General features: G+C 45.5%; 1 protein-coding gene across 1 annotated transcript in view; it reads right to left on the reverse strand.

The window, feature by feature from the left end:
* LOC139015197 (cyclin-Y-like protein 1) overlaps window positions 1-19,151 on the reverse strand; it is a 37,952-nt gene extending 18,801 nt beyond the window's left edge. Inside the window, exons 1-3 of the mRNA XM_070422708.1 lie at window positions 18,956-19,151; window positions 15,930-15,992; window positions 9,460-9,470 (exon numbers count right to left, since the gene is read on the reverse strand). Coding sequence (XP_070278809.1) covers window positions 9,460-9,470; window positions 15,930-15,992; window positions 18,956-19,151 — 270 coding nt within the window. The remainder of the gene's footprint in view (window positions 1-9,459; window positions 9,471-15,929; window positions 15,993-18,955) is intronic.
* Window positions 19,152-22,353: the final 3,202 nt, after the last annotated feature.

A 22,353-nucleotide genomic window follows, 5' to 3' on the forward strand; every position in this document is an offset into this window, starting at 1 on the left:
TGTCCCCTGGTGGTCAGTATGCATCATAGCTACCGGTTGTTCGGTTGCTTAGGCTTTTATATATATAGATTCCCTAAGCTACATGATACTAATCAGGACTCTGCCTAACTCAGATGCTCTCTCTGACTACAAGGCCTTTTTCTTCCACTTTTTCTCAGCAAGGTTAACCCCACTTCCCAGATACCTCCAGGAGATTTCTGCCAACAGTTACACGACACAACTGCTCCCTTTCTCTACTCTCACACATCTGAGTTACTACTTGTTACACGGTATCAACTGCTTCCAGGGCATCCCTCTCATAAAAAGTGAGCTTCTCTAGGGAAGACAGGACTTTCACTCCTGTTATACATCCAACCTTCTCAGCACAGAATCTGGGGCAAGTTGGGCGTGCGACAAGTATTTGACCAATTGTCTAAAATCAATTGCAACTGGAAGGCAAATCCTACTACTGAGACAAATTAGAATTTACCTGCAGTGGTGTCAGACATATGACAATGATTTTTTGAGATATGCTAGAGAATAAATTATCTTTAAAACACTAGAAATATTCATGTCTTTTAGAAGTATCCATTGATTTAAGAGCCCAACAATACAGCAATAATCAAATACGGAAAGAGCCCAAACGATGTTACAAAAATCCTCTTAGAGTAAAACCAAAACCCAATTCTAGTCACTGTAAGTAGTTGAAAGTAATAGTAGTAGTCTTTAATATGACAGAATACCAACATTCTAATAAGCTTCATTTTGTTAGTGGCAAAATGGCACCAGATGTTTGACTTTTGTCGTTGAGTTTGGCTGAGGAAGAATTTAGAGCCAAGAACTTAAATTATAAGAGAAAGTATATTTAGAAAGTCACAGAGGTAGAAGTGAGCCAGTGTTGCTGCATGGGCTCCACACACAAGTTACAGAGGCAGAAGAAGGGCCCCTGGAACTTAGAAGAACGAAAGGAAGAATATACACACCCAGGGAAACAAGAGGGGGAAGGCATGGGCATGCTCCAGAGTGAGAGCACCTGAGAAGAGGGCGGGGAAAACTACAGGCATGCTCAAGGGAGAGAGAGCACAGGTGCTGGGTCCTTCATCTTAAAGGCTTTTACCTAAAGGCAGAAATTTTAGGGACGGTCTTAGGGGACCTAAGCTGGGCCTGAAGCTGAAACCAACTGAGGCCTATATATTACTTGTACTTTGACCAAAACTCTGTCTCTAAGCTCAGCAGACCTGAGGCTTTGTTACTAAGGTTGTTAGAATCAGGCCAGAACCTCTTTTGTCCTCAGGGCTTAATGCTATGGGAGTCAGGATGCAAGGGCATGCATGCAAGTTGTATGAGACTATTCACTGGGACCCTTGTTTCTCTTTAAGGGTGTCCATTTTGGGGGAGGAAAGATGAGGGGACCAGCGATATGAAAGTTCAGGGGTTGTAAACTGCATGACCGGTGATATGCTAAGGGAGGAAAGGTCACCCTTGGGTGAGGTCCCACCCTACAATACTTGGTTTCCCAGTTTTGCCCATTGCTAGGCACCAACAGCTTTCTACTTTGGTGACATACTTGGCCTATGGTTCCTACTCTGTTCTTGTCTGCCTCACTGCCTACTGTATCAGTTTCCTTGTGTTATTATAAACTAATTCAGATAAGCCTTCTTTCCTCATATTCCTATAAAATAGCTTTCATCATGCTGTCACACTTTCCCACCAGGGTATCCCTCATATACACAAAAGGCAGGAAGGGAGATTATCCGGTTGATATCTTTTAAAATGCAGAGCATTTTAAAACTTCCAGTATCCAATAATCAGAAATATCTTTATATTATACTAGAAGCCAGATACAGAAAATTCATGCAGGAGTAGGCCTTCCTTTCCCTGGCTGCCAGCACCAGCTTCCCTCTGGCACCCGGGACCCAGGCTTCCCTCGCAGCCCTGTCTCCATCTGGAAGTTGGTTGTCCGGGAGGATGTGGGGTCAAATTAGTATATTATACTTTTATTGTTATAGATAAAATATCATTTTGCCTGTTTCAGATGCTTCCCTTTAAAGCCACTGACTCCTCAGTAACCAGAAGCACCAGATGGCATAATTTGAAAACAATCATTATTTAGAGGAATAAATTCTCCTTCAAGCTAGAAATATTTTAACTATAGCTAAAACTCTGATATGTTTCTTAAGCCATGCAGTTAACATATACTTTACTATTGGGATCTCATCAGACGAATACAGCTTAAAATATGAAAACTCAATCAAATACTTTTTTTCTAAATGGAAGGTTTACTACTATACAGCTGCAATATGGCATATAATACACCATAATAAAGTCAATTATGACCAGAAACCTATATAGAGGGGAGTAAAAAGAATAGGAAAAAATGCACCAAAATATAAACTAATTAGTAAAACTTTGGGTGATATTTGCTCCCATTTCCGCTATTTAAATTTTTTCCATTATAAATGTACATTGTGTTCTATTTGAAAATAGTGCTAAAACACTGAAAATTTTTAATCAGACATGGGCTCACAGGTCTATGGGGGTTCATTTAGTAAAACAACACTTTACAGTATAGTACTGTTAGGTCCAATCAAAGCAACACTGAGTACTTCCCCATCAGTCCAGGTCTACTCCCAATTTTTCAAAATTTCCAGTACCAAGTATCTAGTACCCACTATGGTGGCAGAATTAAACCTCATAGCAAATCCTGGATATACTGGCTGCCAGATGATTATGTTTCTCTCATCTTGCTTGAATATGTAAAACAATTGTTCTCTATGGTTAAAACTTTACTGTTGCTAGCGTACAACCTCAATAAACTCCACAGAAAAACATAGAGATAAAAATGCAAATACTAAAAAAGAATCAAAGAGCCTAAATGCTAATGACAAGGTAGTCTTTGTAGGTATTTCAGTAGGTCACTAGAATACACTAGGCAAAAATCCTACTGTATGTTCACTCATTCAGAACAAATGGTAGAATAGATTGACTTTTACAATCTTTTCAAGAAAGGGAAGGGGTTTGTTAGATTTACTTAGTTATTATTATCACTAGAGGCCGGGTGCACAAAAATTTGTGCACTTGGGGGGGGGTCCCCCAGCCCAGCCTGTGCCCTCTCACAGTCTGGGACCCCTCGGGAGATATCGACCTGCTGGCTTAGGCCTGCTCCCGGGTGGCTTAGGCCAATCCCTAAGTGCAGCCCTTGGTCAGGCTCAGAGCAGGGCCGATTGGGGAGTTGGGGCGCCACCCCGTCATGCACAGAGCAAGGCGGATCGGGAGGTTGCAATGCCACCCTCAGTCACGCTCAGGGTAGACTGATTGGGGGGTTGGGGCACCGCCCCCTGTTACACTCAAGGCAGGGTCAACGGGGGGGTTGCGGCGCCACCCCCTACCACGCACAGAGCAGGGCAGATCAGGGGGTTGGGGCGCTGCCCCCTGTAACTAACAGAGCAGGGTCCATCAGGGGGTTGGGGCGCTGCTCCCTATCACTCACAGAGCAGGACCCATCAGGGGGTTGAGGAGCTCCCCGCTGTCACTCACAGAGTAGGGCTGATAGGGGAGCTGGGGCACCGCCCCCTGTCACACACAGAGCAGGGCGGATCAAGGGGTTGGGGCGCTGCACCCTGTCACAATCAGGGCAGGGCCAATGGAGAGGTTATGTCTCTACCCTGTCATACACAGAGCAAGGTCCGTGGAGGGGGGTTGGGGCGCCACCCTCTATCACCCACAGAGCAGGGCCAATCAGGGGGTTGGGGCACCGCCACTGTCACACTCAGGGCAGGGCCAATGGAGAGGTTATGGTTCGACCCTGTCACACACAGAGCAGGGCCGATCAGGGGGTTGGTGCGCTGCACCCTGTCACACAGAGAGTCGCAGGGCAATCGGGGGATTGGGGAGCTCCCCCCATCAGGCACAGAGCAGGGCTGATCAAGGGGTTTGGGCGCTACCCCCTGTCACGCTGATCCCAGTGCCGGGAGGCATATACCCTTTTACTATATAGAATAGAGGCCTGGTGCACGGGTAGGGGCCGGCTGGTTTGCCCTGAAGGGTGTCCTGGATCAGGGTGGGGGTCCCCACTGGGGTGCCTGGCCAGTCTGGGTGAGGGGCTGAAGGCTGTTTTCCATCTGGCAGTTGACTAAAAGCTCCCAACTGCTCCTTGTTTTCTTTTTTTTTTTTATTCTGGGCCAGCTTTAGCTCTGAGGCCTCGCTGCTGAAAACATGGATACAGTGTTGGAGTCCGGGGCTGACTGAAAGCCGCTTTTGTTCAGCTTCTTATTTGCAACGTAGTAATAGTTGCTTAGAGTTGCAGTTGAGAGGCCGGCAAGGGAGGCGGGGAACGTTGGAGTCTGCAGTTCCTGGAGGAAGCAAACCTCCCTGCTCGCTTCAGTGCATGGCTGCCGGCCGCCATCTTCGCTGACAGTTAATTTGCATAAGGATACGCTGATTAGCCAATGGGAAGGGTAGCGGTCGTACACCAATTACCATGTTTCTCTTTTATTAGTGTAGATTGTTTTTTATTGTCTAAAGTTTTACATGTCTACTTTTTCCCCAATTGACTCCCCATGCCATTCCCACCCCGTGTGGGCAAACCCCTACCACCCCAGTGTCTGTGTCCATCGGTTATGCTAATATGTATGCATATAAGTCCTTTGGTTTCTCTTCTTACCCCCTCTCCCCCCTCCCCACTGCTATTTGTCTCTGGATCTATTCCTGTTTATCAAATTATGTTCATCATTATATCATACATATGAGTGAGATCATGTGATATTTATCTTTCTCTGACTGGCTTATTTCGCTTAGCATAATGCTCTCCAGTTCCATCTGTGCTGTTGCAAATGGTAAAAGTTCCTTCTTTTTCATAGCAGCACTAGAGGCACGGTGCATGAAATTTGTGCACTGGGGGCGGTGTCCCTCGGCCCAGCCTGCACCCTCTCCAATATGGAAACCCTAGGGGTTGTCCGACTGCTCGTTTAAGCCCAATCCATACACCGGCAGTTGGACATCCCTTTCACAATCTGGGACTGCTGGCTCCTAACCACTCGCCTGCTTGCCTGCCTGATTGCCCCTTACTGCTTCTGCCTGCTGGCCTGATCGCCCCCAACTGCCCTCCCCTGCCAGCCTGATTGCCCCCAACTGCCCTCCCCTGATGGGCTGATCTTGCCCTCAATGGCCCTCCCCTGCTGGCCTGGTTGCCTCCAACTGCTCTCCCCTGCCAGCCTGATCTCATCCTCAACTGCCCTCCCCTACTGACCTGATTACCCCTAACTGCATCTGCCTTGGCCCCCACCACCATTGCTTGGTCCAGAAGAAAGTTGGACGTCCAGAAGATGGTGGGTCAACCCAGTCTAATTAACATATTACCCTCTCATTAGATTATATAGGATAGGATTGCTTTAAGGGGGTGGGGAGGGAAGCCTTTTTCAGCAGGAGGAGATGCACTTGGCAGACAAAAATACATAATCACTATATCTTGATTGAGAGGCAGCCGTATGCACTGTACAGCCAAACTGGTCATTAAAAAATTGAACCACTTTCTTACACCTTACACCAAACAACCTTTGCCTTAAAACCTCTCCTCAGCCCCCACCTTAAGTTCTGCCTTCACAGTTCATCCAGATTAGGTTTTGATTGGTCAGTTTCTATGCCAGTCAGAATCAAAATCTTTGCCTCCTAGGCAGCCATTGGCTCTTCTCAGTTCACCCAGATTTGGTTGATTGGTCAGTTTCTATGCCAGTCAGCATCTCTGGGCCTATCTCCGGGCCTGATCAGACAGGTGTGGCTGACCAGCAGCCACCCCAGGCTTCTGGCAAGCAGGCTGAACTGCTGACCTCTCAGAGAGAGAGAGCTGCGGCTGCTGGTGAGGCCCAGAGAGAGAGGCAAGGGCTGATCAGCAGCTGCCACGGAGGCTGTGTATCAGACCCTGCTTCTCTTTCCAGGCCACAACAGCACCAACAGCAGCTGATCAGCTCTGTCTCTCTCATTTTCTGAGAGGTCAGCATTTCAGCCCGCTCACCAGTCCCTGCTCACCCGAGCCTGCTCCATGTGAAGTGTGGTGTTCGGTCATCCCTTCAGTTGTTTTGTACATTATGGTCCCTGGCTCTTTATATATATAGACTAGTAGCCCGGTGGAGAAATTCATGCATGGGGGTGGGAGGGAAAGGGGGACCCTCATCCTGATTGGCTGGTGAGCATAGTGGAGAGGACGGTACCAGAGTTGGTGAAAGTCCTGAGAGCCCCTGGGTGTGGCTTGGCGTGCCTCCTGGGGCTGGTGAAGGTCACAAGAGCCCATGGCCATGGCCACCGTCGCCTCCTGGGGCACTTGACACAGGCATATGCAAATTAACCTCCATCCTTGTGGGATACTTTGTATAGTCACTCAGATTGGCTTGTGGATGTGGCTTGTGGGCATGGCTTGGGCATAGCAGAGAGATGGTTAATTTGCATGTTTCTCTCTTATTATATAGGATAATGAACTCACAGAAAGAGAAATGAAAAAAAAATCCCATTTATCCGTGCACCAAAAAAATTAAGATCACTGGGAATAAATGTAATTAAGGAGGTAAAAGACCTCAACACAGAAAACAATAGGACATTGAAAAAAGAGGTAAAGGAAGATCTAAACAAATAGAAGAACCTAATATGTGCATGGATTGGTAGAACCAACATTATTAAAATGTCCATACTACCCAAAGCAATCTACAGAATCAATGCAATCCCCATTAAAACACCAATTGCACATTTCAAAGATTGATAACAAACTTTCCTAAAATTTATATGGAATACAAAAATACCCTTAATAACCACAGCAATGCTGAGAAAGAAGAACAAAGTTGGAGGGATCACAATACCAGAAATGAAGCTATATGAGCAAGACATGGTTCTCACAACTGCCTGGTACTGGGACAAGAAAAGACATATAGACTAATGGAATAGAACAGATAACCCAGGGTTCCTTAGATTTAAGTTCAATAGCAAAGGCTAGAAAAATTATCATGCCTGGGAGTCTAAGTGACAACGCAAACCTTACTATCAAGTACCTGTTGAAATCCTGCCTACTGCCTCATCTTAACATATCCTATATAATAAAAGCCTAGGTAGTGTCACGTGATGTTGTCACAAGATGGCTGTCACAAGATGGAAGTCACAAGATGGCTGTCACAAGATGGCTGGCAGGGGAGGGCAGTTGAAGGTGATGAGGCCGGCAGGGTGGGCATTTGGGGGCGAACAGGCCAGCAGGAGAGGGCAGTTAGGGGTGACCAAACCTGCAGGGGAGGGTGTTAGGGGTGACCAGGCCTTCAGGGGAGGGCAATTGGAGCTGACCAGGCCTGTAGGGCAGTTTGGGGTGATTGGGCCTGTAGGGGAGGGCAGTTTGGGGTGATAGGGCTGTAAGGGGAGCAGTTAGGTGTCAATCAGGTTGGCAGGGGAGCGGTTAGGGTGCAATCAGGCTGGCAGGTAGAAGCAGTTAGGGGCAACTAGGAAGGCAGGCAGGCAGGCGGTTAGTATCCAGCAGTTCCGGACTGTGAGAGGGATGTCTGACTGCCAGTTTACCTATATTGGAGAGGGTGCAGGCTGGGCTGAGGGACCACCTCACCCCTCCATGCATGAATTTCAAGGACCGAGCATCTAGTTAATAAATAAAATGGAACTTTACTGTTTTCTCTCTACTTTTTCACAAGTTGTGGATATTAAGAATTAATAATGACTTCTGAATCACTTAAAATTTCTAACACTTATATGCATTAATGGGAACTGCTCCATCTATGTGGCACAGAAATGGGACAATCTGATGAAATGCAGTTTGAATAGAACTCTTAACCAAGCCTTTAGTAGAAAAATGGAGTATTCTAACTATAGAAGTAACCAAAAATATTCTCTGAATTAATATTTTTAACTTCATTGAATTAAAAATTTAAACTTTGATTTACACTTTAAATATAAGTTCTAAGTTCTAATTTTGAGTTAGAATGTGTAAGTTTGAGATTTCTGAATTGACCTCAATTCCATTTCCTTTCCCCTTTCTTTCAGAGATATGTCATTAGAATTAAAGGCATAAAAAAGCTACCGAAAGTATAAGAACAAAACAGAGGAAGCACGCTTTAGTGTCTAAAGAGAGTGACTGGAATAGGGGTAAGAAAGCCAGTTTGTCTTACAGAACCCAAGGCAGGCTCAGAATGCAGACCCCAAATCTTGCAGTGTAGCCCTGAGAGTTAAAAGTTCCTGCTCAGGGGAGAACCAAGATGGCGGCATAGGTAAACGCCTGTATTTGCTGCCTCCCACAACTACATCAAAATAACAACTAAAAGACAAAATGGATATCATCCAGAACCACTGGAAGGCTGGTTGAGTGGAAGTCCGACAACTAGAGGGAAAGAGAAAAGCACATCTAGACTGGTAGGAGATGCAGAGGAGCAGAAGAGCAGAGGTACAGAGGCACGTGAAATGCACTGGCAACTGGGTATGCTGTTGTCTTTTTCAATTGGGAGGGAGATACAAACTCCCGAATGCTCTGAAGTCCAGTACTGGGCCAGAATCTGGGGACCCACACTCATATGAGGAGAACCTGGATTGTCTGGCATCAGGCCGGAACATGAGGGCGGGTTTCTTACAGAGGTGCTTGCAGTGATCATTCTTCCTGCATGAAGCCGTGGGACACAGAGACCCAGGAACCTAATGGGGCAGGGCTGATGGGCAACCATTGCTGTTTGCACCACCCTGTGATTCCATGAGACTACACTCCACCCAATTTATAACCTCACCAAAGCTGTGCACAGAGGCTTTTGCATATGAATGGCCTGACCTTTTGCAACCTAATCTAACAAACTGCAACTGGGTCTAAGAACCCCAGAGCTTCCAAAAGAAGGCCTAAGTCTCCTTAGCAGCCTGCACTGCATCACAGCTGCACTCCATGTGGGAACCTCCAAACCCCAAACAAAGAGGAGGAATCTGCAGATCTCATTGTAGCTCCTGCTGGCTGGCCTCAGGCAGTGGCTGACTTTGCACCTCCTTGGAAATCCAAGAGCCAGTGTACGCAGTGGTCAAAGTGAGATCACACCAGATTAAAACCCCACAGATTCATAAGAGACACACTCAGGGAGCAGACTCAGTGAGCATCAAAGACTCACTGAAGCAAGTCCTGCCTCATAAGGTTGTCTCCAGCACAGCAGTTCTCCTATTGTTAACCCAACTGGTCATCACAGCCAACTGGCCTGGAGGTCAATTCCTTCCAGTGATACCAACAACAGTCAAGGCTTCACTACAACAAAACTGTACACAAAGCCCACAAAGGGGTGCACCAAGAGCGTTGACCTCAGGTGAGTGGGATTCTGAGCCACTGGGCCCTATAGGATACCTGGCACACAAAACCACTCTATCAACACAGGGAAGGAGCCAAAATGCAAAGACAAAGAAACATGTCACAATCAAAAGAAATGGAGGAGGGAAAACTACTGGATACAGAGTTCAAAACCATGGTTATAACGTTACCCAAGAATTATCTAGAAACCCCCGAGAAATTTAGTGAGACCATTAAGGATATGAAACAGGACCAATTAGAAATTAAGCATACACTGACTGAAATAAAGAATAATATAGAGAGATCCAACAGCACACTAGAAGATCCCAAGAGTCAAGTCAAAGATTTGAAATATGAAGAAGCTAAAAACACCCAACCCATAAAGTAAAAAGCAAAAAGAATAAAAAATATGAAGATAGTGTAAGGAGCCTCTGGGACAACTTCAGATATACCAACATCTGAATTATGGGGTTGCCAGAAGAAGAGAGAGAGCAAGATATTGAAAACCTATTTGAAGAAATAATGACAGAAAACTTCCCCTACCTGGTGAAAGAAATACACTTACAAGTCCAGGATGCTCAGAAAACCCCAAACAAGAGGAATCCAAAGAGGACCACATCAAGACACATCATAATTAAAATGCCAAGATCAAAAGGCAAAGAGAGAATCTTAAAAGCAACAAGAGAAAAATAGCTGGTTACCTACAAGAGAGTACCCATACAACTGTCAGCTTATTTCTCAACAGAAACTATACAGACAAGAAGGGAGTGGCAAGAAATATTCAAAGTGATGAATAGCAAGAACCTACAACCAAGATTACTCTACCCAGCAAAGCTATCATTTTGCATTGAAGGTCAGATAAAGAGCGTCACAGATAAGAAAAAGCTAAAGGAGTTCATCACCCCCAAACCAGTATTATACAAAATGCTGAAGGGAATTCTTTAAGAAGAGGAGGGAGAAGAAAAAGGTAAAGATAAAAATTATGAACAACAAAGTGACAGCAAATACATATCTATCAACAAGTTAATCTAAAAAACAAGTCAATAAAAAATATAATGAATAGAATAAACTGGTAAATATAATAGAATCAGGGACATAGAAAAGGAGTGGACTGACAATTCTAAGGGGCAAAGGGGGTGGTGGTGCAGAAAGAGACTGGACAAAAATCTTACACCTATGGATGAGGGCTGTGTGTGTGGGGGGGTAAGGACAGAGGGTGGGTACTGGGTGGAAGGTAGCTATGCGAGAAAAAGAGGAACAACTGTAATAATCTGAACAATAAAGTTTTATTTTTAAAAAGGTAAATAGTACCTTTACTGTGGACAAATCTGGCAGACAGAATCAGGGGCATAGAAAGGGAGTGGACTGACAATTCTTGGGGGGAAGGGGGTGGGTGGTGCAGAAAGAGACTGGAAAAAATTGAACAGCTATGGAGGAAGACAATGGGGGAGTAAGGGCATGGGGTGGGGTGGAAACCATGTAGAGGGGAGCTAACGGGGGAAACAAGACGAACAACTGTAATGACCTGAACAATAAAGACTTATTTAAACAAGAAAAGAAATAATGAAATTCTGGAGTAAATATGAAAAAAAATTATGCTCACACCTTGTGTTTCCAATAGAAAACTATCTTTAGGTCAGGATTAAATTTTTCTCTATATAAAAGCCTAACAACCGGAACAACTGGACGATGGGCCGGTAACTATGATGCGCACTGACCCAGACCTTGCACCTGGGGTCCTGACATCCTCAAATCTGGTTCACCTGCACACCGGACCCAGATAGGAGGGAGGAGGGAGCCCGATTCCTCATGGAATTGGCCATGCCTTAACCGTGCCTTGCTTGCTGCTGGCAATAAGGGGGGGCTGGCTGGCTAACTTCCCAAGGTCCCTCCCTCCTGCAAGCCCCCCCCCCCCCCCCGTCGGTCCCAATCACCGAGGGACCCCACCTGAGTATGACTCTGTACACCAGGCCTCTAGTAAACAAACAAACAAATAAATAAATAAACCTCAGAAAAGCAAAACATTGCATTGGTAAAAGAATGAAATGCTACGAAAAATGACAGGATATAAGAGAACACTATCAATTAAAAACTAGATAAACAAAACAGAATTATAAAGTATTGGTGGCCCTAGCCAATTTGGTTCAGTGGATAGAGCATTGGCCTGCGGACTGAAGGGTCCCGGGCTTGATTCTGGTTAAGGGCACATGCCCCGGTTGCGGGCTCAATCCCCAGTAGGGGTCATGCAGAAAGCAGCCAATCAATGATTATCTTTTATCATTGATGTTTCTATTTTTCCATTCCTTTCTGGTATCAATAAAAATGTTTAAAAAAGGAGGTTGGTAAACAAAGTGAAGGAAATCTCCAGGAAGCAGAAAAAGACAAAATGGGAAATAAGAGGGGGGAATATTTAGAGATTTATCCAGGAATACTGGTCTAAGAGTTCCAATGTCTGAGTAATGGGAATGTTAGGAAAAAGAAGGAATAAAGAATGTATAAAAGAAACAAAAATATTCCCGGAAAGTAGATAAGACCTGGAGTCTTGATGGCCACAATTAAATGAAGAGGTGCATACCAACACATACCATCAAATTTTAGAATCCCAGGAATAGATAAGCTTCTAAATATTTCCAGAGAAGAAAGGGTGGAGGAAATTACTGAAATTGCAAATATACAATGTATCATACGTTGCCAATATATTTGAGAGCAACATTATAATGAGAAAACAGTAGAAATGTCTTTAGAACTGCAAAACTTAATTTCAACCTAGAATTCTCTGCTTTGTTAAGTAGGAGGCATTTCAGAGGGGCTAGATCTTCAAACAATTTTTGCCCATGTATCCTTTCCCAGCAAAAAGTGCTTCAGTGAAACAAAGGAGAATAACAATACGGAGGAAAACATAAACACGGGACAAAGATTTTCAACCGGTGTACCACCCAGCACACTGGTGTGTGGCAAGAATGTTTACAAAATGCAATACCTGACTGTTTGGGCAGGGGCACTGACCTTTTCCCTTACATTGTCAAATAACAAAAAGACAACAACCAACACCACAATAGATGCCAAAAGTGAATGAATCACAGTTATACTTTTTTTTTAGATTGGTAAGACACATATTTTTTTAGTGTGTCACAGAATTTTAGTCATTAGTTTATGCATGCCATGAGATGAAAAAGGTTGAAAATCGCTGATCTAAGAAATCGGGGATCCAACATAAGAGAGCAGTATGTGAGATCCCAGATGACTTTAAAGAAATATGCTTCAAAGCAGACACAGAGCAGGCCTTCACAGAACAAGTGCATAGTAGAGGAGGATAACAAAAGGCTAGGGAGATGGCTTCCAATGACAAATGGAACAAATATGGTCAGTAAGTGGAAAATATTTTTGACAGGCCTGTGACAAAAGTCACAGCATGTTCGGGAAAAAAAAAATAGAAAAGAAGAAGTGAATACACTAAAAAAATTAATTCCACTACATAAAAAGGAAAACTTAGTAGGTATTATGTTAATGTAGCATAAATGTAGAGTTTTTGCCAACAGTCATCTTTCTCTGCCAAGTTACTAGATTGTTAGATATAAAGCAGTTATTTCTGAAACCAGAGAGACCAGCCTACATGCTGCCTTTGACTACGTGAGATCATGTTGACGAGGGAGAGGGGTTTGGATTATTCTGATGAAGTGTAGCAGTGCTCAAATTTCAGTAATCCAGGGGGTCCCAAAAATGAATACACATTTTAACAGATGATAACTCAATTTTCACTCCTTTTCAGGTTTAATTGATTCAAAATAATAGGTAAAGTCAGACTATGCTTTGAATAAAGGAAACTTATTCTAAACTCTGACTAGCCTTTTTATTAAATGGGGAGATAGAAAACCGGCAATAGGTGACAAATTGAGGGCACACAAATATCGACTAAAATATTAATTCTTGACATTTGCAATTCCACTGTTTAGTTTTGTTAGCAGTGCCTGGACCAGAATGGTCATCAGTTTGATAACAGGTATTCACAAAATTATTCACTCCTGAAGATTCTTTCAAATTTTGAAAATGAACTATCCTATATAATAAAAGCCTAATGTGCAAAACGACCAAACGGTGGAATGACCAGTCGCTATGATGTGCACTGACCAGTGGGAGGCAGGCGCTCAATGCAGGAGCTGCCCCCTGGTGGTCAGTGCACTCCCACAATGGGAGTGCCACTTGGCGGCTCCCACAGCGGGCCAATCCCCACAGGCCTCACCCCCCACCAGGGCCTGAATCACTGGCATGGGGACTCAAGTAAGTTACTAAACACCAACATAATCATGCGGAGTGCGTATACATTTTTTGATCAAAAGAATGAAGGGCATACAAGGAAAAGGCACAGCCAGAGAACTAGAGGGCTCAACAGTAACAAACATTTGCATAGTCATGATAACAGAAACACTGATTCAGATTTACTAACAACCATGATACATGTTGGGAGAACAGAAGGAGGGAAAGAAGACCACAGTGGAGGGAGGAAGCTAAGCTGTCAGCTGCTAAAACAACAAGTCAATAGATAACACAAAAATTGCCGTAGCTATGATATGGTTGTTACTTTTGTTAAAAAACAAAATTAAAAGTTAAGGCACAAAATTAAGGTAGATCTTTATATCACAACCATGTTACTGACATTTAACTTAAAGGACAGAACCCCTTAAAAAATGACCATTACTAAACCAAAACTTTCCTGCATATGTAAACCTGTTAATTAAGGTAACAGAAGTGATTAAGAAAGTCTTCCAAAACAGGTTCTTGCTAATGATACTGGACTCATAACAGATTTTTAACAATTATGGCAGACAATTTTTAATTCAAATTATTAATTTCTTACATAACTTTTCCAGTATGTACGTACGTGGTAGAAATAGTTGTTCTTCCTCTTTCCTCCCACTAAGAATACAAAGAATGAACTGATCAATACTGATACAAATGCCACAGAAAAACAGAAGTTACTTATTACCTGAAAGATTACTAATTTACAATTCCCAGTGAAGGAATTTGTGCACTGGTGGAGTTTGGCTGGCCAGGCCCCAGTTAGGATGGATGTGGGCGGGCCTGTTGAGAGGAGGAAATGACAGACGGTTGGCTGGCCAGCCTGCCCTGACTGGGGCCTGATCAAGGCCGGGCTGGCTGTGGGGAGGGGCCATGGGTGATTGGCCAGAAGGCCCCGCCCCCAAGTGAGAGTAATAAGGGGCAGGGCCAGCCTGGAGGAGGGGCTGCAGGCCAATCAGAGTAGTGGGGGCCCAGCAGGGGTGGGGCCAGCCTGGGGTAGGGGCTGCAGGAGGTTGGCCAGGCAGCCCCCCCCCACAATCTGGTCAGTTCGCTGGCCAAAGTGGGCGTCAAAACGACTGGCCAGACCCCACCCGTTACGGTGTTCTAGTCGCTGGCTTTTTATATATATAGATAAAAACAAATTTTATTCCATTTCTTTTATAACTTCCAACAAAATTGAAAATTTAAAGCACCTGGCAAGATGAGTCCCATAAGCAGTATCTTAAAACTAAGTTTTACACTTTTGACCTAATGGATATTCTGTTTTAGGTACAAATAAAAGTCTCTCATGTCCAGAAGGAAAGGGCAAAAGGCAAAGCCAGGGGAGAAACTTGGCTAACAAAAAAGCTTATCTGTTGTGCCTCTGAGCCAGTACTCAGTCAGAGTTTCCACTTCTACATGGATACCCTCTGTACTTGAACCACGAGGATCTAACAGTTGAGGGCTCTAAGAACCAGTTTCTGGCCAGGTACCTGCAAGCATCCTGAACCACTTAGGTAACCACCTAGAATATTTTACTAAGAAATTAAATGCATCTCTACTCAACTGCAAAGTAACCTATCCAATTTAAACTTTAAAATGATGCGGCTAACCTAAGTAAACAAGTGTACAACACACAAAATCGTTTTGTTCCAATAAAGATCTGAAGAAAAATAAAAGCTCCAAAGAGGGTCTTGGGCTGAACTCTGGTTCCCATTCTGCCTCCTTTAACATGGGAGGGGCATCATAGGCACACATTCCTCAGGACTGAGGAGAGGGGCATGGGATAGCACTTCCTTTACTCTCTCACCCTCTCTCTACAGGTGAGCAGCCCCTGGCTCTGGAAGAAACTGAGAAATGCAGAAATCCTAACCAAAATGATCAGCTCCAGACAGTCATGCACACGTGCCATGAAAACGCATGTTAAAACCCCCACTTTGTATTGAGCTGCATGGATTCAAATAAAATGGACCCTTCCCTGCCTGTACTTCTGCTGTCACAATCAACGGAAAGCCTCGATCCTTGTGCCTTTTTAAGCAAGTAAACTCGATTGAACATAACATTAAGGAAATAAGCAGGCAAGCAGAAGCATTAAAGTCCTACAGTTCTGGTTCTTATCCTAAAACAAACAGGACACAGGAAATTGACATAGTTGCAAGTGCTCCTGCTTGGCTTCTGGGAACCCCATAGGGCTCTGTTCCTCTGAGGTACTCTGGCAGCATTACATAGGGGAGAGAGTTTGAATAGCTTCAAATTCTAATGTGGGACAGGATTCTGTGCTTGAGCACTATGTAAGATCACAAATTCAATCCTCATATGTAAACAACTGAAATGTTTTTTATTTGTTCAAACAAAAACCTGTGACCTCAATCCTATCTTGACTTACCAATCATTTGACATTTCTTCCGGAAAATTGTGCCAGCCCCAGGATGGCCAGAAGGGATTAAACCTGAAGGAAGAAGAGAAAAGGCATACAATTTTGTTGAGTAGAAAAATTCCTAATTTAAAAAACAGCTACACATCAACTTATATCATTTACTTTTGGGAAGAATATTTTTAATAATTTTATTGATTTTTTACAGAGAGGAAGGGAGAGGGAAATAGAGTTAGAAACATTGTTGAGAGAGATACATTGACCAGCTGCTTCCTGCACACCCCCTACTGGGGATGTGCCCGCAACCAAGGTACATGCCCTTGACCGGAATTGAACCTGGGACCCTTGAGTCCGCAGGCCGACGCTCTATCCACTGAGCCAAACCAGTTAGGGCATGGGAAGACATTTTAAGTAATGGTAATCAGCCAATTTTAGTAAAGGCAACAATATAAAAATTCTACTCAGTAAATTCAAAATTGCAGAATCTTGCTATACATGTGCAGTAAAACCCGGCTATGTCTTAGACTTTTTTTTTAACTTGCACCTAAATAATGTATGGATTATTTATGTGTTTCCCCATTTCAACTTATCAATTAGAAATACAGTCACTATCTTTCACACTGATATTACCAGCACATTTCAAATTAAACTGTGGCCAATTATTGTCAGGTACCTGCTAATATATCAAATATGCCCAAATCATGAGCTATATTTGGCAAATGTTCTTTGCCATTTGGCTAATTCTAACTCCATTCACAAAATGAACTTATTTAGTTAGCTGTGGCTTACTTGGGGCTATTCATCGTGGCACCTTTAAAAGGATAGTATAAAAGCTCAATGCTTTAATCTACGGGGAAACTTTCACGACAGTGACTTTTTATACTTTCATCAAAGTGATTTTTTTTCAATCTTTATTGTTCAAAGTATTACAGATGTCCCCTATTTTCCACAATTGTCCCCTTCTAGCCCACGCCCAGGCCGTCACCCCCCTACTGTCTGTGTCCATGGGTTACGCATACATGTGAAAGTTTTCACTTGCATTCTTTGCTTGATCTAGTCCCACCCACCCAGCCAATCCAGCCTTCCCTCTGAGATTCATCAGCTGTTTCATATTTCTATGTCTCTGGATCTATTTTGTTCATCAGTTTGTTGTTGTTGCTGTTTTAGACATAGATGGAGTGGTAATTGTTGTTTCTGAGTTGTATACAATAATTTCAAATGGAAATAATCAAGACTGGAGCAAGTTAAATAGGCTCACTTTGGGGAGAGGTTATAACATATAGGCTCCATTCTAAGGAGCGCTGTATGCATCAACAAATTGAATTTGGCACATCTATCACCAGCATGTCAGCCTGTCCTGTTCAGCAGCTGGTTACACATCCGTTCACATCTCTAAGTCTCAGTTTCTTCATCAGCAATAGAAGAATATACACGGGACTTGCTTGCAGTTAGAAGGACCAAATGGGCTATACATGGGAGTGAGCTGTAAATCTTAAATATATAAAGGTCCTATTTTGGTCTCTCATCCAACACTACCCATCTACTAACTGGTTTATAAAACCACTCAGACAGAGGCTTACCTTATAGCACCAAACAGAGTGAACAGAACATTTCACAGGTTCTCACTTGTTTTGTGTTTAAAGGTACAATTCATTAATTCAAGTAAGTTGCTCGTTTTTTCATACTATTTTAATATACTGAACAGGGAGTACTTTTCAGTTATAAAGACATAGCGACCATCCAGGTGAACCCCTAGGCTTAATTATTCTAACTTTTAAAGAAAATAAAAGCTAAACTAGAGTTTAAATAGAATAAGAGCTATGATGTGTTTTCTCTATGAAATAATCTCTACCATTTAAATGAAAAATAAAAAGGGCCAAAGAGGCTTTAACATCTTTGTAAATGTATGTTTCCTACTTCACAAATCACAGTCTTCATTAGCTATATTTGTTACCCAGAATTATTTTAAACCAAGTACCATATTTCCACTCTTCTCCCTCTCTCCTCCCACTTCTCCACTCCCCAAACCCCTCTTCAGGCATCTGGTCTTCAGAACTTTGACCTCAACATTCTTACAGTTAAACAGGAACCTACTGGCAGTATAGGAGACGATCAGGACAAACATTCTTGCACACAATTTTACATCTTAACTGCCAAGACTTTATGTTACAAACTAAAGTCTACATATGTGTGTTCTCTTTAGAAACTTTTGACCAACACTCTTGTGAACCATCCCCGCTCCTTTAGGACAAACAATGTGACAGGGAAGTCTGTTAGGTCACTGAAGGAAGACTGAGGAAATTTTGTGTCAATGTTGACATATCAAAGTAATCAGAACTCCCTGGGTTCTGCTATAAGTGAAAAAACAAACAAGCAACTATTCTCTGTAGAACTGGCAGTAACATTTCACATGATTCGAGAAATTTTGAGTTCCCTCTCCCACCATTTCCTTCTGTGTTCAAATTATAAGTTGGAAGGAAGAAATAGCTTCTATCCAGGCAACTGAAAACAGCCAATGTAATAACACTATATAGGTTCTATGTCGGTTATCGATTTCGAGTTTACCTAACAACCCCTAAAATCTTTGCAGCAGAACTGTTCAGAGTATCAACTGTCTTAACAGGTGGAAACAAGGGTATCACTGGGCCCTACCTGATTCCTTCACTAAGAACCAAAAGGCTAGATAAGGACAGGGAGATGGGATGGAACCTTGGAAGTTGGGATGTTAAAGTTTTCACTGAGAAAAAGGAGAGAATATACCCACAATTCTTCCTGGAGTCCCAGGAGACACTACAGAGAGCCAGGATCAGGATGGGCCAACTGGAGTGTCTCAGGCTGAATGGGGATGGAAGAAAGAACTGGGTAGTTGGGTACTGAACAGGGAAAGAAACTGGCCAGACATGACGGGGGTGGGGAAATAAAGGTTCGGGATGCCAGAAAGAAGGCAAGGAGTCTGAGGTGGTGCCCATCTAGGGGGTCCTGGGGTCAGCAGAGCCCAGAGGTGTGACTGAGATCAGCGAACCCCTGCCACCCCTTACCTTTGGGCGTTTGCCGGTTACTGAGGCGCAGCACAGGGTGGCATTTGCAGAACAGGAGACCCAAGTCCTCATGTGCCCAGGCAGCTTGAGTCACCTCACAGGCATCAGACTCAGGGTGCGGATTCACCCACTCCAAGCTCTGGCCAACCTTGGGGCTGGCATTAGGCTTCAGGCAGCAGCTGAATTTGTTTCCCATGAGGAACCTCTACTCGCGCTGCTGTCACTGCCTTCACTCAACAGTCCCCCTAACCACCCCCCGCCCCGCCCAACCCCCAAAAGGGCAAACCCAGGGGCCCCCGCCGCCCCCGCCCAGCTGTCAGCTGCTGCCGCCTCCACAGAGTTGACTAGTCTGTGAGGACAGCCAGCAGTCTCACGTATTTAAAAGGTGTGCTGATCAGGCAACTGCTGAGAATCACAACCACTGCAAGAAGAGAGCACAGCCGAAGCTCCACCGCCTCCCACAGCTGCTTCTCAACTGAAGGCAGGGCTCCTGGCGGGCCCCAGCCAACCAGAACACATTCTGTGGTCACCTGGTTACGAGGGACCAATCAGGGCAGCGTTCCCTCCACGTGCCCACCTGGCAGGGAAGGCAGTGGGTCAGAATGCTGGTCCTCCCTGCCCTGCAGCCCCTCTATCCCCTCTCCCAGTGCACACATGTGGCCCAGCCTCGGGCTCCAAACAGCATTTCCTGAACACACTCAAATGTTGTCAGGAGGGCAGGAAACCTACAAATGCCCTTGGCGATGGCAAAGAAGTGAATACATTTTTCAGTTACTGTACACGTTTTGGAGAAAAAATAGAAAAAAACATCAAGAAGAAAAAGACGTGTACAGTCATTGCAAGATGTACAGACATTTAGAAACCGTTCAATCAAATAGTTGCCCCCCCAAAGGACCAGAGGGAGTGTTTTCCTTTATTAAAAGAATAGGAGAGAAAGGTCACCTAAAAAAATCAGGGAAGCAGAGATTATTAATATTCAACAGTATAAAAGATATGTCTGGTGTCAAGAATGAGCAATATATTAACGTGTGGAAACCACAGTGGAATGGGAAATGACCTGATGAACTTCAGTTTCTTTTAAATAGCATCTAGTTACATCCTCAGAACCTGGATTTAACTGGATGCTATTAATAATATTATTGTCTAAAGTCCTAGGAATGTCATTAGATAGCATTTTGGATGGCTCTTGGAAGCTTGAGACAACACTGAAGATTATGTTGTAAACAGTGCCTGCACTTAACGACAGAGAAGCACACAACAAAACTCAGACTTCAATTGCCAGACATTTAAGGTTTTCCCTCCAGGCCCCAGAAACCTAAGAACAGGTGCTCTTTCTGAGGACTGCGCCCCTCCTCCCGCCTTCCCTTCCCAGGATCAGCATGGAGAAAGCCTGTGACAGAGGGCATAAGCCTGTCCCTACAGCACCTGGAGCCCACTCTCCCCACCCCCTTCTACTTTTCTGACAGCGCCCCAAACACTGCTGCTAGATCCCAGGGAGCCAGGTCCTGGCGCTCAGGGTAAGGCGTCCTGTTGCCGTAGTGTCTGAGGCTTCTCCTGGACAGGCAGGCTCATGGATCCAGGTGGACACAGACCTGGGAAGGAAGGTCTCCGCACCTCCATCCAGGAGAGGGGGTGTCCATGGAATCCGCTTGTGGGCTGGAGAAAGGGGAATATCCCTGCCACATCCGCATCTGCCAGACTCCTCCCATTGTGCATAGCACCCCGAAGAGCCTAGCCTAGCAGCAAAGCACCCAGCCAGGAGTCAGCAGCTTGGACCCTGCCACCTCCCAGAGAACATGCCCGGCCTCCAGGGCCAGGGTCTGCAGCCTTCCCTGAATTCTGAATCCACAAGGACCAGACACCCTGAGCCTAGGACCCCCTTCCCCAGGGAGGACTCAGTGTAACCCTCATTGGTCTTCCCACAGCACAAGGCAGACTGGGCAGGGGCCCAGCACCCCAGGAAGGCAGGCATGTGATGGCTGGGGGACTGGGCAGCCTCGGGGAGCCTGGCTGGCAGGTGGGGACACAGCTGTGCCTGAGCTGGAAGGCAGGTGAGTGCACACCTGGTGGGCAGGCCCAGCCCCCACAGGGCCCCTGTGCTCTCTGGAGGCTGGAGATGACCATCCCATCTCCTCAGTAAGAACCACGCTCCCATTTCCCCCGGACTGGACTGGAAATCTCCACGTGAGACCTGGACGCCCTGGTTCTCCCTCCGTGTGGGGTTTGACCAGCTTTCCAGCTGACTTTGGCAGACATAATCCTCAAAATTCGCGTTTTCTAGACGTGAATCTTTAGCCAGGAAAATTTGCTGCATGCTGCATGGCCCTTTCCGCTGTTTCTCTTCCCTAACCCCTGACCCGTCCACCACGTTGGCTCAAGCCCGCCACACCACGCAAGCCTTTCCCACCCTCGCCGCCAGCCCCCAGAAAGGGCCCAGGCCCTGGACTGCAGTGCTCTAAGTGGCCCCTCCGCCCTTGGAGCTCCCCCGGCTCAACAGCTTTCTCTACTGTCTCTGGTATGTTGTCCTGAAAGGGGTCCTGCAGAAGCAACCTCTGTTCTGCTCTAGATGCCTGGTGGTGTGGGGAAGCCACATGCGCTCTTGACATCAGGGGCACACCCTGTCCATGCTGGGGTCACGCACTTTGACACTGGGAACACGCGCTCTGATGCACAGGGCACGCCTTTTGATGCACAGAGCATGTGGTCTGATGCCCTGGGCACTTGCTCTGGACCTCCTGGGCAGGAGCTGCGGGAGTGGAGCGCTTGGGTCAGGGAGGCCTGTGCACGTGGTGACACCCTGAGGTCCCTGTGCTCCCTTTATTCCAGGCGGAAGGCTCCTGGGGGTGGCTGTGACCACCCTGCCCTGCGGGGACCTGCAGGTAAGCAGAGCCCCAGGGGAGCTACCACCATCAGTGTGGGTGAAAGGATGAAGGTCTCACTCCAGGCATCCCTCTGGGTCTCTTTCTCCCATTTGTCAGAAGCCATGGCTCCGTTGCCCCGCAGGAGTGAAGCTGTCTGTCCACAGGAGTGATGTCTGTGCTGGTTGGGTATGCTGGGGAGAGGAGGCTGGTCCTGCACCACTTGTCTTGGGTGCTGAGGTGGACCTGCTACCGAGTCTGGGGGAGGCCATGGGACCTGCAGCAGCGGGTGCACCATCTTGGTGGACTTGGGCAAGCAGGGCACCTGGACAGGGGTGTATCCTCTTCTCTCAGAGGCGGCCTGTCCTTTCCAGCCCCCTGTGTGCAGTCCTGTTCCCTGGAGGAAACTGGATTCCTGCTGCAGGGAATGGGGTGGGGGATAGGAGGGTGGGGGTGGTCGCTCAGGCCTCCCTCCTGCTCCAGCTTCTCACTCCTGCCCTAGCTTCTCCCACCTGCCTCAGCTTCTCCCTCCTGCCCACA

The sequence above is a fragment of the Myotis yumanensis genome, unplaced genomic scaffold (genome assembly GCF_028538775.1).
Source record: "Myotis yumanensis isolate MYYU_CA2020_CCGP unplaced genomic scaffold, mMyoYum1.0.hap1 SCAF_1, whole genome shotgun sequence".
NCBI classification, from domain to species: Eukaryota; Metazoa; Chordata; class Mammalia; order Chiroptera; family Vespertilionidae; genus Myotis; species Myotis yumanensis.